Source organism: Cheilinus undulatus, linkage group 8, assembly GCF_018320785.1.
Source record: "Cheilinus undulatus linkage group 8, ASM1832078v1, whole genome shotgun sequence".
Lineage (NCBI taxonomy): Eukaryota > Metazoa > Chordata > Actinopteri > Labriformes > Labridae > Cheilinus > Cheilinus undulatus.
This window is the reverse complement of record NC_054872.1, coordinates 46951496-46965537: the sequence shown is the minus strand read 5'-3', so window position 1 is coordinate 46965537 and position 14042 is coordinate 46951496. Positions and strand designations below refer to the sequence as shown.

The 14042-nt window shown below is 38.0% G+C and overlaps 1 protein-coding gene across 1 annotated transcript; it reads right to left on the bottom strand.

Annotated features, from left to right (window-relative positions):
- Nucleotides 1–107: 107 nt before the first annotated feature.
- elp6 (elongator acetyltransferase complex subunit 6) lies at nucleotides 108–4500 on the bottom strand. The gene is made up of 7 exons (XM_041793868.1): nucleotides 4244–4500; nucleotides 4000–4078; nucleotides 3804–3874; nucleotides 2412–2536; nucleotides 1548–1737; nucleotides 1255–1416; nucleotides 108–1046 (listed from the first exon to the last, which is right to left on the bottom strand). The coding sequence occupies exons 1-7, from the start codon at nucleotides 4295–4297 to the stop codon at nucleotides 921–923; spliced, it is 807 nt and encodes a 268-aa protein (XP_041649802.1). The 5' UTR covers nucleotides 4298–4500; the 3' UTR covers nucleotides 108–920.
- Between the last annotated feature and the right edge of the window lie 9542 nt (nucleotides 4501–14042).

The following is a 14042-nucleotide window of genomic DNA, read 5'->3' as shown; positions in this document are numbered from 1 at the left end:
AAGCGCTGCATGAAGGCAGATACAGCCATAACCTCTCTGGACTTGATTTCCATGGTTTGGATGTAATATGTATAAAGCTGAATAGCAAAGTCAAACAGAATGCCATTATAACTTTATTTACATCTTTTATCCACAGTTTTTTTTCTGATTCTTTAAACAGTTTATTTGCAGAAGTGAAAGTGAAGACTAGATTTAAAGCTTAGATAGTGGGCTATTTGTGAAGCAGTACATCAAATTATGAAACTGTGTTCATATTTATGTTGTGTTTAATACATGTCACTGTTACAGAGACATTGGTACACATGCATTTTTAAAGTCTTAAGTTTTCAACGTAGTTGTTCATCTATTGTGCATAAATAATGACTTTTATTGTGATTCACCTTTTAATTTTTTTTTTTACCTGGTTCTTGAGTCCATAAAGATTGAACTAAATTGGATATATATGGCTAATCCCTTCCTCTGATGGGACAAAAGGTACTTTTGAGAGTAGGTACCATTCTGTTTAAGGCATATAAACACAACTATGATTAACAGTGTGCACACCTAGCACACTAGCTCAGAATTAATATCCCTTAACTAGAGAACAGACAATAGTCTGGCCTTATACTCAGCCCTCATTAGACCAGCTTGATAATCAGATAAAATGGCTCATTCTGTCTGTCTCTTTAACTCAAAGCAAAAATGTAGGCATTGACACATGGGTTTGACACAGGCTAACAGCTGCAAGGACCCCAGTGTTTCCTCTTCAGACAATCTCTGGTCCAAACTTGCCCTTTTACAGATGTGATCATCCAATTTCTGGACTTGGATAAGGCTGGTATCTTCTTCTGGTTCACTGACCACTTTTGGTGTAGATCCATAAGAGTCAGCTGTCTCATTTAATAGAGACAAAAGGCAGTTCATGGTGTTAGAAAGTCCAGTTAAAGAACAGCACTGGACATCCCAGGAGCAAAAAAGGAGGCTCCTTTATCATGAACCTTATACTGAAAGAGTTTCCTTTGTGTGTACTGTCCTTTACACTGTCTCCTCCTCCAGCACACCTCCACCTGAAAACAAGTACAATACATTTACTTAGATTTTGAGACCAAGAAAAAAAATCACCTTGCATGTGTTTCTGAGCTACCCCATGAAAGTTATTGACTTAAAAGGCAGGACTGTCTGTTACAGAGTGCATGCACAGTTGGCCTTAGCACATATCCTTCCAAACGTACGTTCAGTCTGAATGAGACATGCTGTAGAGAGAAAAACACACACCTGTCCGTGTATGTCCTTGCAGTATCCAGTGGGAAGACCTTGTACATGCAGGGTGAGGCTACACTGGTGAGTCAGACCCTTCAGAAGTCTCTCTGAGCCTTCATCATCCCCATCATCCTCCTCTTCCTCCCCATCACATCGTGTCAGCATCACCATGTTGCCCTGCAACACAATCAAAGTAATGATGATGAGACTGACTAAAAGTAGGGCAATTTCAAACTGTTTGAGAGATTTGGACTATTGAAGATACTTCTAAAGAAACAAAACACAAAGACAAAAAGCAGGTATCTAACCTTTAGCTTTGAGCAGACAGTGGCTCTGCAGTAGTGGCTGAAGTCTAGCACAGCTCCAACGCTCACCCCAAGACTCAGTAACACACTGAGGTCGTCCACCAGCAGCACTGGGGGTCCCCATTCCTCTGTCCCATCGGACAGACTGGACCGGACAAACTCATAGAGACTCTTCAGGCCAACAGCAGGGTCTCTGAAGGTACAGGAGCAGCAGAAAGCTTTAAGAATGGTAATTCTTGCTGTTAATATAGGGTGCCTACACACTACGGGTGTCAAAACATAAAATACTGCAATAGTTTTTTGTTATCACATGTTTGAAAAGAAAATAATCTCTGAAATTTTAATGATTTAAAGAACTCATTAAACTGACAACTTCAATCATCTACACCTATTACATAAACAAATGTGTAATACCTTGGAGATTAATGAAATAGTCAAAATTTGAAAGCAAAATCCTGCACAATGGCAATGTTTTGGTACTTTACTGTTGCCCATGTTTTGAAAAAATCAGGTGGTGTGCAAGAGCTGTTTTTATATTTTAAACAATTACAAACAAAGAAGGGTCTGATATGGGGGGCTTTAGACTTCCTTTTTTGTCGCCATAGTATTAATCAGATGTTGATATTGTTTGATTGTTTTTCTAGCATCACATCACAGTTTAAAACTCTTATATCTTGACAACCCTACTACATGCATCTGAAGGACTGGACCAAGTATAAATGATAAAATCTTACAATGCAGGACTTTGGGCAAAAATTCGAGAGAACTGTGTGAATTAAAGGCATTTGGATTGGTGATCCAGATACTGTGCACAAACGTATATTAGCAAAGTTTAAAATCCATAGAAACTGTGGTATGTGTTTGTACCTGAGGAAGTCCATGGTTTGCGTTCCTGCACTGGTCTCTTGAGGACTCAAAACAGATAGTGACTCAGTCAGTCCTTCCAGGAAAACCAGCTGTCCTTTTTCTTTTGCCTGTAATAAGCTTACACCCTGAGGATACACAATTTTAAAACAGATGACCACACTGAAAAAAACAGAGCAAGAAAGTAGCAACTTGTTATGTTAGCTCCTCAATTTACCCAGTTAACCTGGGTCCCAATTACTTGATGAGTTGGCCATACAAGTTTTGTTTAAAAGAAACGTAGTCTGATTTGCCACGAGGAGCGAACAGTACAGAAACGCATAATACAATAAGCTTATCCAACGTGGATTTAACCAAAACAACATAAAAAACAGAAATAGTCAATTTGGCAGGTAAGAGAGGTGAATTGCTGTTATCAGTTAATTCACAAAAATAAAACTTAAGGTCAAACCAGCCACTGTGGCACAGAAAGAGTGGATCTTAAGCAGGATAAATTGTCATTGTCTAAGAAAAACTCCAGTTTCTTTTGGGTTAGGAAATCAGCCATTATATCTAAGATGAAAAAAATAGCAACCCCTTTGTACTGACAGAAGAAATCACAGGATTGGAGGCCTAAAAATAAGAAAAAAATTCTGACAAACACTGATAAAAGTATTACAAACCCTACCTCTAAATGGAAATACAATCTAAACATCCATCCTAACCCTGACTTTTAAGCTCAGATTTTTAGAAATAGCTATTCAATGGCAAATAAGAGGTTAAAAACTCTTTCAATATAAGCGAGGCCCAACTTTATCTTTTGTGGTTATCAAACAAAATAAAAACAAACAAACAATTGACTGGATATGATATTGTCAAATTACACAAGCAATCTGAATAGCTCCACAAAATGCGGTGCAAACTTTTTTAATACCACATTTTTAACAGATACATTCTCCACTCTAAAAGACACAACTTAAAAAAACAGGTGCTTACAGAATTGCACAAAAAATGTCAATGTTTGGTGCAATTTAGACAGGGCACAGGAGTATTTTGCGAATTGATAACAGGAAAGTTCCAAATATTGGGTATCAAAACTGGGGTTGTGCATTGTTTTATCCCCATGATACTGAAATTTAATTTATACTTTGAAAACTGCACTGAGGGACTGAGTCAAGACAAATATCTTACAATGTTGCTGTTATATGGAAATGACAAGAACAAACAAATGCAAAACTATAATTTTCAAATTGTTTTGAAGAAGGAGGTTGATCAATAGGATAACAAGGAACGGGAATCATCTGAGTGTATTAAAATGGGATTAAATCTACTTAATTAAAAAAAAAGTCTGGGTTCCTTCTAAGTTTTGACATCAATTGCCAATGTAGTATATCAATAGTACCAGAAGAGACTCACCAATCTCTGACTGATTGCATGGTAATGATTGAAGGACTGCACCAGACCCAGGAAACAGACTTTACAGCGAGCTGAAATAACAAAATAGGACAAATCAGCTGCAGTCCAAGTGTAGACAAATAAGCTGTAAAAAACACCTGAGTTGTCTTATTTATAACTTCTTTGACAAGTGAAAAAATGTATTGAAATGGCTTACCTCGTAGGTAAAACGGGAGGAAGTGGTGTATGAGGAAAGAGGCATCGCTCCGTCTGTCTGATATTAAGATGAACTCTCCCTATAGAATTGGACGTTAGAAAGAATAAACTGTAAATACCGTATTTAGGCTCAGGTTAGCTCAAGACCACACAGGTTATACCAGAGCAGATAGAAGGAGTCATATACAATATGAAATTATGGCGTGTATTTTAATAAGCTGGGAAACTTAGAATTATTGCTTTACCTGTGTGATGCTGTCAGGAGTGGTGTTCAGGATACTATTAAGCTCTGTAAACATGGCTAACACAACTGGCCACTAAACTAGATATACAGCTGTAATAAGGTGAAATACATGTACAGCATTCGATGTCTTAGAAGGAACTGGTTTTGAAATCTCGTTTAGCTTAGCAAGTTAAGTTAAAAATTCCTCTTTACTCTAATTTAACAGTTTTTACCTTCCACTGTGTTAGCTAATATGCTAATGCCAACGCCTAAGGGTAGCATGCGTCCGGAGATGTGTATAAATCTGACAAGAGATCTCACTCTGCTCTTTACGGCCAGAGCTTCTAACAACAACCCATCTGCCAGCTAATTCATTCTGCTTTTAATTTCTTACGAAATATCCCAGAAAAAACAATACAAGCCGCACCATCTACACCTATGGTTACATGAAGTATCAAGATTGAGGACTGAACAACAGACGCAGTGGGGGAATTGGAAAACCAGAAACCTCACCTCTTTCGCAGATTGGTTTCCATGGTGACAGATATGTGCGGCTGTCATAATAGACGATCTTTCCTGAAACCGGTTACTTCTTCGTTGTGTTTCAGTCCTTGTTGATCAGACAACATCGCCACCTGCTGGAAATATTGTGTTTTAGGAGAGTAAAAAGCTCTCTTTTAACAAGTTGATCAAAAATAGAACTAAATATTTTATTAATTGCTCTGTCACTGCTGAATATTTAACTATAAATACATTACCATCTAAGTTTTTTACACATCTTTGAATCTAGTCTTGTTTCTTCGAAAGGTGAAGGTGTACATATATAAATATGTAAATAATACTGTTATTGTTATTATTTTTATTGCTGATTTTTTGTTATATTGTATTAAAGTGTTGTTGGCAGTCTCTGTACAATTCGACTATCATCAATTTGAAATCAGAAAGAATTTTCTGAATTACTTTCACAACAAATTGATTAAACAGTAGTAGACCGATAGTAGTAGTAGTAGTAGTAGTAGAAGCACTCTTTAGACTTTCTTATTTTAAATTACTGTAGGTCAGTTTTAAGTCAGCAACCTCCAGACTGTGGACTCTGTTCTTCTTCAAGAGTTTAGATAGAAAGATATTTCAGTTTTCCAAATTTCTAATTTCCAAAATAATTTCTTATAGTCTGTTTTCACTTTGTCATGATTAGGTAGTGAGTGTAGACTTATGGGCATAACAGTTAATTTAAAAGGCTGTAAAAAGAAAAAGTGAAGGGGGTCTGAATACTTTCTAAATGCTCTGAAGGTTGATGCACATTCAAAGAGTGAGCAGTAATGGATAGAAAACCAAGGTGAGGGAGTAGGACTGGAATTAAAGAAACAGTACTACACAGGCCTCCAATGTTCAGCTCAAAGTGAGAATCCATCCATTATGTCTAACGCCCAAGTTCTTTGATTTTTGCTAGACTTTTGTCTATATTATAGTGTTTACAGACTCTTGACTCTTGCCCCCTGGGGTCGAATGAAGTTTTTTAAATTGAAAATTCTTAACACCATTTTCTTAATAGCGGGAGAATAACAAAAGCACAAAACTGCTTTTAACAAGTGTTTGGTTATGATTTAGTTTAGTATAACTTGCCTTCATTATTTAAAAGCGGGACACATGTATTGATCAGGAAAAAACCCTCAAATGGGGATTTTTGGCCACAAGGGGGGTGGGGGGTGGGGTTCTTTCAAACATTCCAACCCCTCTTGTCTTCATACTGTGCCACAGAATACTAGAAGATGCTACTGCGTGACTCTGGCTCTGTAGGTACAGTCTGTCAAATCTCATCCAGATGGCCGCGGGTTCGATCCACAGCTCCTGCGGTCACGTCAATGTGTCCTTGGGCAAGACGCTAATTTGCTCACTTTGATTGGGATTAGTTAACAGTGATGGCCACTCTACATCTATAGTGAATGGATCTGAATGGGTAAATACATTCTGTGTAGTAAAAAGCACTTAGAGTTAACTGACATGAAAAGTCCTGTACAAGCTCAAGTCCATTTGACATTTTAATCCATGAGGAAGCTCTTATCAGACTGTTATCAATGACATGGCTCTGGATGCTTTTCATCGGATGTTTTGTGTGACATTATAAATGAGGTGAAACAGCGTATTTATTCAACATTCTCAGGTGCTAATACTTGGACATACTTTAAATGATGCAGCTATGAAAATGTCAAAATACAAGGCCAATCAAAAATCATGAATGTGGCAAATCAGTGTGATATCATTACCCTGATCTGCAGCTTAACCCTCGGATCCTAGTATGTCCATTTTGAGGACATTCATCATTTTTATCCTCATTATTTTGAGTTGATAGTCACATTTTTATAGATTGAGGCATCAAATTTGGCCAAAGTTATTATTTTTCTTCATATTAAAAAAAAAAAAGTGTTGAACTCTATTGATGCCAAATAGCTCCATCCATCCTTGTTTGTCCGAAATCTGGACAATAGACTTCCATTAAAAACACGTTTTTTGACTGTGTGTCTGTGGCACCAACACAACATATAGCAACCTTTTCTATGCAGTCACTCGATCACCAGGGCCCTAAATTTCACCATTCCACAGTGATCCAGCAGATAGTGCCAGCTCACCATTTTAACCCCTTTGGCAACACGCATGCAGGACTTCTTCCATGGATTCAGAGTGTTTGAAGCATGACCTCACTCACTAAACATCATTAGAATTAAACAAACCGATTCATTCCACTAGATATGGATGTCTGAGAGCGGGCTACATGTGTAAGGAAAAGTTTGTGTGCTCCTACGTGTGTGCTCGGGTGCGAATCTTTGTCTATGTTTCCAACTGGACATGCTGTAAGTGGAGTATTTACTGTTGAAAATGTTACCTCTGAGTTCTGCAATCTAGGACTAAGAAAGAGGGACATTTGGACAATTTCAACTTTGCCCTCACTTCATAGCAAGTGCACGGACATGCATAAGGATGCACGGGTCCTTTCGATCAATAGGTAAGAATATATCATATCTCAAATATGCAGTAAATTTCTATAATAAGGAGCGTAATCACTGTCACATTTTGGTTAGAGGTGGAAAAGCGTGTGTTCGTGATTCATATCCTGCATACTTCCTCTGATTTTTTTATGCCTATACATAAAATAAACCTAACATGAACAAATGCATTCGCTCGCATATGATTTGGTAGAGGATGAGGCTTGAGAAAAGGATGGTAAAACTGTCATATTTTTTGCTCCGATAGACTTGTCTGTTTAGCACAAATGCTATCTCACTGAATCCAAGTTATAGGCATGGAGTACAATAACTGGCATAAAAAGGGTGTAACATTGAACTTTTTTATTTATTTTTTTTAGTGGTCAAGGTTGAAGTTGTTGATGAGATTTGAAGCAGTGAAAGTAAAAAAAAAAAAAAAAAAAAAAAAAAACGTGAAAAATGATAAACACTTATCTGCATGTCCAATTTCTGGACATACTGGCCTCAACCATGCTTTAAATTACAAGGGAGTGAGGGTTCAGCCAGAAGTCTGTCCAGTAACTTCTCAGCAGTAGAACAGGCACAGTTTGAAACTTGCTCCATATTGTGGACTTCATCACAGGAAAAGACACCAAAACACAGCCTTAATAGCCTTAAACTATCTATCTATTCATAAACATGACTCAAAATGAAAGATAACATGGTTTTAGTGCTGGGTGCATCAATATGCAGCTTACAGACATGTTTGTCATATCAGATTAAATATTGATGATATATTATTAAAGTAGTTCTTCATATGCAGACATGTGGACACCTGTTGTTGTATGAATATTTCATACATATTTGATCATCTACTTTAATGATCATTATAGGCTAAATGTGTTTGCTTCTGTCAGCATGGGGTATTAAAAGCTAAAAGTTGCATACAGAAAATCTTAAGATCAAATTGTGGTTGATATGAGCCATCCATCTGCAGCAAAGTAAAACCCTCAAAGGTAAGATGGGAGAGCACTAAAACATGATCATAGTGAATCAGCAGATGGCAGTATGTCACTCTGAAGCTACTTGTGACTGCAGTGGATCTGTATCGTCATCTTTAGCCATGTTTCCTAATGACCTACTAATAACACACCCATGCTAAGCATCTTAAACACAGTGATGGTATTTCTGAGCCACTGTGAGGCAGTTCACTTCACATCTGAGTAATTTTACTGACCATTTTCAGTGCCATCTTTACTCTTTCTGTGCTGCTTTGTATGTGCAATAGTATCAAACTGAAGCCAGCTACTCATGTTTTAGAGAAGAAAGATAGTTCATCATATTCAGCCTGGATATTCATCCATCTTTTTAGTAGCTAATGTAAAAAAGAGCTGTGGTATTAAGCCTTTCTGTTTCTGTGAGGAAAGCAGATCAAACTAATTATCACAAAAGTCACATTATGTAACTTTAACAATCTCAGGATGACTTTCTGGTATATTGCTCCATTTTTGTGGCTGATTATGTGTTCTAGCGTTCTTTGTTTTAATGTGCAAGCAATCTCAACAGCTGGGAAACAGAGAAAACCTCAGTGTTCTTTTGAGAATAAATAAGGATTTGAAATGAAATTAAATGAAACACTGACACACAATATTGGGAAATGTGCCTCTTTTTACTGTCCAGTGCTCTGATTGCCATAGCTTGATCTTTTTAACCAGGGTTGGGTGGGCAAAACCTCTACCGTCTGTCAGAAAGCCCTTACGGCATGCAGATGTGAAGAGAAGCATTGACATGTTGGAGGGTGGGGGAGGGGCGGCGATGGTAAGTGCAGTCTTACTTTAAAACTTACTCAAAATACCAATCACTGCATTATTTTGCTTTAACTTTTTATTTATTGAACAAATGTTGGTAACCTTTACAGTAAAAAAACCTAAACTAGCACAGTTACTAAGAAAGCCCTATATGCTCCTCCACTTTCCAGTAGGGCAGTGGTTCTCAACATGGGGGTTTGGACCCCAGATGATGAGAGGGGGTCACCAGAAAAACTATGAATATTTTTAAAATGATTTCTAAGTGTAAACTCACACCCCAGATGGATGTGTGAAACACATCCATCTGGTAAAACTCTCATACACAGTATTTGGGAAAGGGCAGAGGCTTTGAAAAAAAACTTGGAGGGTGATTGGATGAACATTCAGGCCCTGTCCATATGGAGACGAATTCAGGCATATACGCAAAAGTTTTTTGTCGTATCGGCGTTTCATCCACACGGAAACAACGTTTTGGGTGACGAAACATTTGAAAGTGCATATATCCATAGTGCATATATCCATAAACGACTACCGTTTCGTCTCCGTGTGAAAGGCTACCCGCAAATTTCTTCAAACAATTACGTCACACACAGCGTAGCTGACTTAAGGCGCCTGTGCGGGTTGGGCCAAAACAATAATAGCGGACTACACGGTTGTGTTTGTGTTGCAGAAGCTACTGAGCTTGTTATGGCTTTTACAGAAAAATGTGATGCTCCTTTACCACCACTGCGAAACGCACACACCATATGTTCTTAAATCCAATCCGGAGAACAAACAGAAGGGCAACTAGAAGAAAGTTTGTGTCAGTTTTCTGTGATGTTCTTCTTCTCTTTTGGTGCATTGGCTTGGCATATGCACTACAGCGTTTTCAGTCGTTCAGTCCGTTTTCATCTCCATGTGGACAGGGCCTCAGTCTGTCACATCTTTACAAGCCAATCAGAGCAACAAAATGTGATGTAGCTGCTACCGATGAGTAAATCCATAGAGAACTGCATAACTTGAACCATGGCGGCTGTAGACATGTCAGTGCACGACTTTTGTTGTTTTTGAAAAGAAAACAACTTAATGCTGTTCTTTGTTCTTCTTTTAACAAATACGTCGTCAAGTTCTGATAAAACTGGCGCTTTAGCAGCATCCACGCTAATCACTTCCGCCATAATCTGCACCGGTCTCTTGTTGCTGCTTGCTTACGTCACGACTCCGCCGCACCTGAAAGTAGTGCCCCTTGTCAATGATTGGTCCTGTCACTTTTTAACCGGGCCTAGACTGTTCAGACGGGAGCTTTGCAAGATGGATTCACCAGTGAGAAACACGGAAACAGGCGTATCCTTCTGCGTTGCAAGGTTATTCCAAGTGTATATTCTGCCTGTTTTTGTGAAAATAGATGCATAAAATTAGTAAAATGTAAAATTAAAACATGGTCATTTGATGAGATTTATGCTGGAATCAAAGTCCTGTTTAAAAAATGTTTAAAAAGTAAGTCTACACACAGATTTGGCTGGGCCCCTGACAGCCCCAGAGAATGGACCCTGCATAGTTGTGACTTATTAATGATGTCAATGTATGTGTGTTTTAGCAGTAGCATTGGTGCTAGCAACCTGAATAACAGTTACCTCATTTTGGAGCTGAAAAGTGAGTCAAACTATTATTGGGTTCTTATGTTGAAAGTATTTACTTGTGCCATTTTAGACCACTTTTACCACCCAGTTTTTCCATTATTATTTGCCTGCTTATCATCAATTTTTTAACAATTTGGACCCTCAAACTTATGCAAAGGCTGGTTGGGAGAAAAGCATCAACATCTCTCTGCCAAGGAAGCTTTAAAGTGTGACTCTTTGCTCCTCTTTCAATAAAGAAATGTGCTATACTATAGCTAAAGTCGAGCTAACTGCAGCGCCATTGCCACCGACAGTGTTGCCAACTCTTCAGTAAGGCAAGTAGCTACTGGCTGTCCTAAAAGTCACACAAAGTCAATAAATGACGGCATCACCTAATTTGCACAATTGCCGATGTGCATGTAATTGTTATGGACACTGTAGGGGAGAGAAATAACGTTGTGGGAGAGACAAAAGTGTTTAGAGCTACAAATGAACTTTTCACTGTCAATTCTTTTATTTCTAAATGTCACAGTTCCAACCCTTCTTCTTTATCTGGGCTTTGGACCAGCAAAGGTGACCAAAAACAGACACTCTGGTGGAGTTGCTTGTTTTTTTTGCTTGTTTTAATTTAATTTTATTAATTTAAAAAAAAAAATGTTTGTTTTTTAAGTTTCGTTTTCTTACGTTTGGTTTGACTTTTAACCTTATGGTCCACTAAGGAGCCTCCAACAAGTCACAGTAAAACATTAACATTTTTAACAATTACATTTCTAACATTTTATGTAAACAATCCAAATCAACAATCTAAATCAATCAATCAATAAATCAATCTTTATTTATATAGCACTTTTCATACAATGCAATGTAGCAAAAAATGCTTTACACACAACATCCAATTTAAAGAAAATACATTAATGGACCAAAAAGAGACAATAGAAAAAAAACTGCCAAGATGGCTTCTTTTGCAGTCTAGATGCAGAGCGGTGAATATCTTCCTGCTTTGACTGCAGCTGGGAGGGACTGCTGCACGAGGACTGGGCCACCTGTTGGTGCCTTGGGACAGGGGAGGGACCCGTGACAGCACCCACTGCTTGCTCAGATGAGTAAGAATGATACAGGCTCTCCAAAAGTCTCAGATTACACCAGAAAAAATAGCTAGATATGTCGCTAGTTGGGCTGCACGGTGAAGCAGGAGTTGGCGCCATTGCCTCAGAGCAAGAAGGTTCCTGGTCTCTTTCTGGTCACGACCTTTCTGTGTGGAGTTTACATGTTCTCCCTGTGCATGCGGGGGTTCCCTCTGGGTACTCTAGCTCCCTCCCACCACCACAGACATGCTTGTCAGGTTAATTGGTGACTTTAAATTGCCTGTAGGTGTGACTGTGAGCGTGCCTGGTTGTCTGTCTCTATATGTCAGCCATGCAATTGACTGGCAACCAGTCCTGGGTGTACACCGCCTCTCACCCAGTGCCAGCTGGGTTACGCTCCAGCCCCCCTGCAACCCCTAACGGGATAAGCGGTGTAGAAAATGGATGTCTTTTTTTTTAAAAGAGTCGCTAAATATGGCAACACTGTAAACCTCACTGTCTCATTCTACTCCAATGATTGGCCCAGTCTGTTCTCAGACCTAGCACAATGGTTTCAGATTGGAGCTTTGCAAGATGGATCTGCCTGATGATGGACATGGAATCTTACCAATCCACCTACTCTGAAAGGTTATATTGCAATTCCTGCATCTCGTAGTTCCTCAGTGATCTCGTGATCCTTTATCACCAGCTACCAGTCTATAACCAGTCTACATGACAATAAAAGAGATTCTGATTTCAAAGTTTGCACTCCTCCAAATTCTTCCATTTACAGGCATTAAATGCACAGCCAAAGCCTAACAACAAGATACAGTTCTGGAATAAAACCATCAAGTAAACATGTCTTTAGCTGGATGTAACAACCAGTATCAAACCAGAAACATTTGATGATCGATGATAGGACTTCTATGATGAGTCCAGTGAGCTATCATCATCTTCTTGTTTGCAAACAGCCTGCTTTTGTTGAGACAGATTCATAAATATATAAATAAATGATGTGTTTATGTCTCTGCAAAGGTTATCAGAGGTTGTAAAATCCCCACAGCCCCTTAAGTGCTCCTGATCCAGACACAGAGGCTCAACAATGTCACAATAAACAATTTGGCCTAATACTGTTATAAACAAGTGACAAGGGATCTTATCTAAACATCAACACACGCACGCTTTCTTTACTTTTGAAATGTATTTTTATTGCACCAAAATCAGAGTATTAGCAGCTTTTTTTGTTTGTATTTTTACCATTTAATAAAACTTTTAACAACCAATTAAACAACTACAGAAAAAAAGTAACAATCTTTTCTTGCACCAAAATCCTACAGAAGCAGTTGCACTTTCTGGCAGACGAGACACAAATTATAACCACAAAATAAATAAAATCATAACAGACAGTAACAGCATAGCTTTTTAAAGTGGTCATGAAATTTTACATGAAGTCTGCAACATAACACGTGTGCATTTTTTTCCTTTCTTTTCTATCCTTTAGACCAGTGGTTCTCAACCTTGGGGTTGGGACCCCCTTGAGGGTCGCGAGACACAAAGAGGGGGTCTCCAAATACCCTAAAAACATAAAAGAATATTTGAATTACACTGTTGCCACTTTATACCAGTTCTGCCAAATTGTAACCCCTTTCCATCAATTTCCCATCAATTTTAACCAATTTTTTGCCATTTAACAATTTTTTTTCCATTTGAAACCCTTTCCACCACTTTTTTTCTGTCTGTTTTGCCACTTCTAAACCAATTCTTGACACTTAAGCCTAATGTTGTCTCTGTTGACCCATTATTGCCACTATTAACCACTTTTTACAACTTTTTACACCCAATTTTCTCATTTTAAACAGATTGTAATATGCCCATTTTTTGCTAGTTTAACCAATTTATGCCAGTATCTACCAATTTTGTCTTTCTCAGTTGAACCTTTTTTGACAGCTTATCCATTTCACCAAATTTCCACCCACTTTTGCCTTTTCTTAACTCCCTTTTACCACTATTTATGCCCATTTTTAGCCCATTTTTGCCATTTTTATCTAGTTTTGCCACTTCGAACCCATTTGTGCTGCTTTTAAGATCCAATTTCACCACCTTTTCCACCATTTTTTGCCATTATTAACTCATTTTAGCTATTTGTAACCTATTTTAATTATTTTTTAACAAAGGGAATTATATTTTTAATGGTTGTTTACTTCACAAATGATTTTAAAAAAGCTATTTTTATCCTTGATAAGACTGGTCATTATTCAGGTTAAATATCAAATACATATCACAGCTTAACTTTACAATGCACCATGTTTTTTTTTTTTTTTTTTTTGGTTCTTGCTCTCTAATGTATTTGCTTTTGAATAAAAGCATCTGCTTAATGACATTGTGGCATTT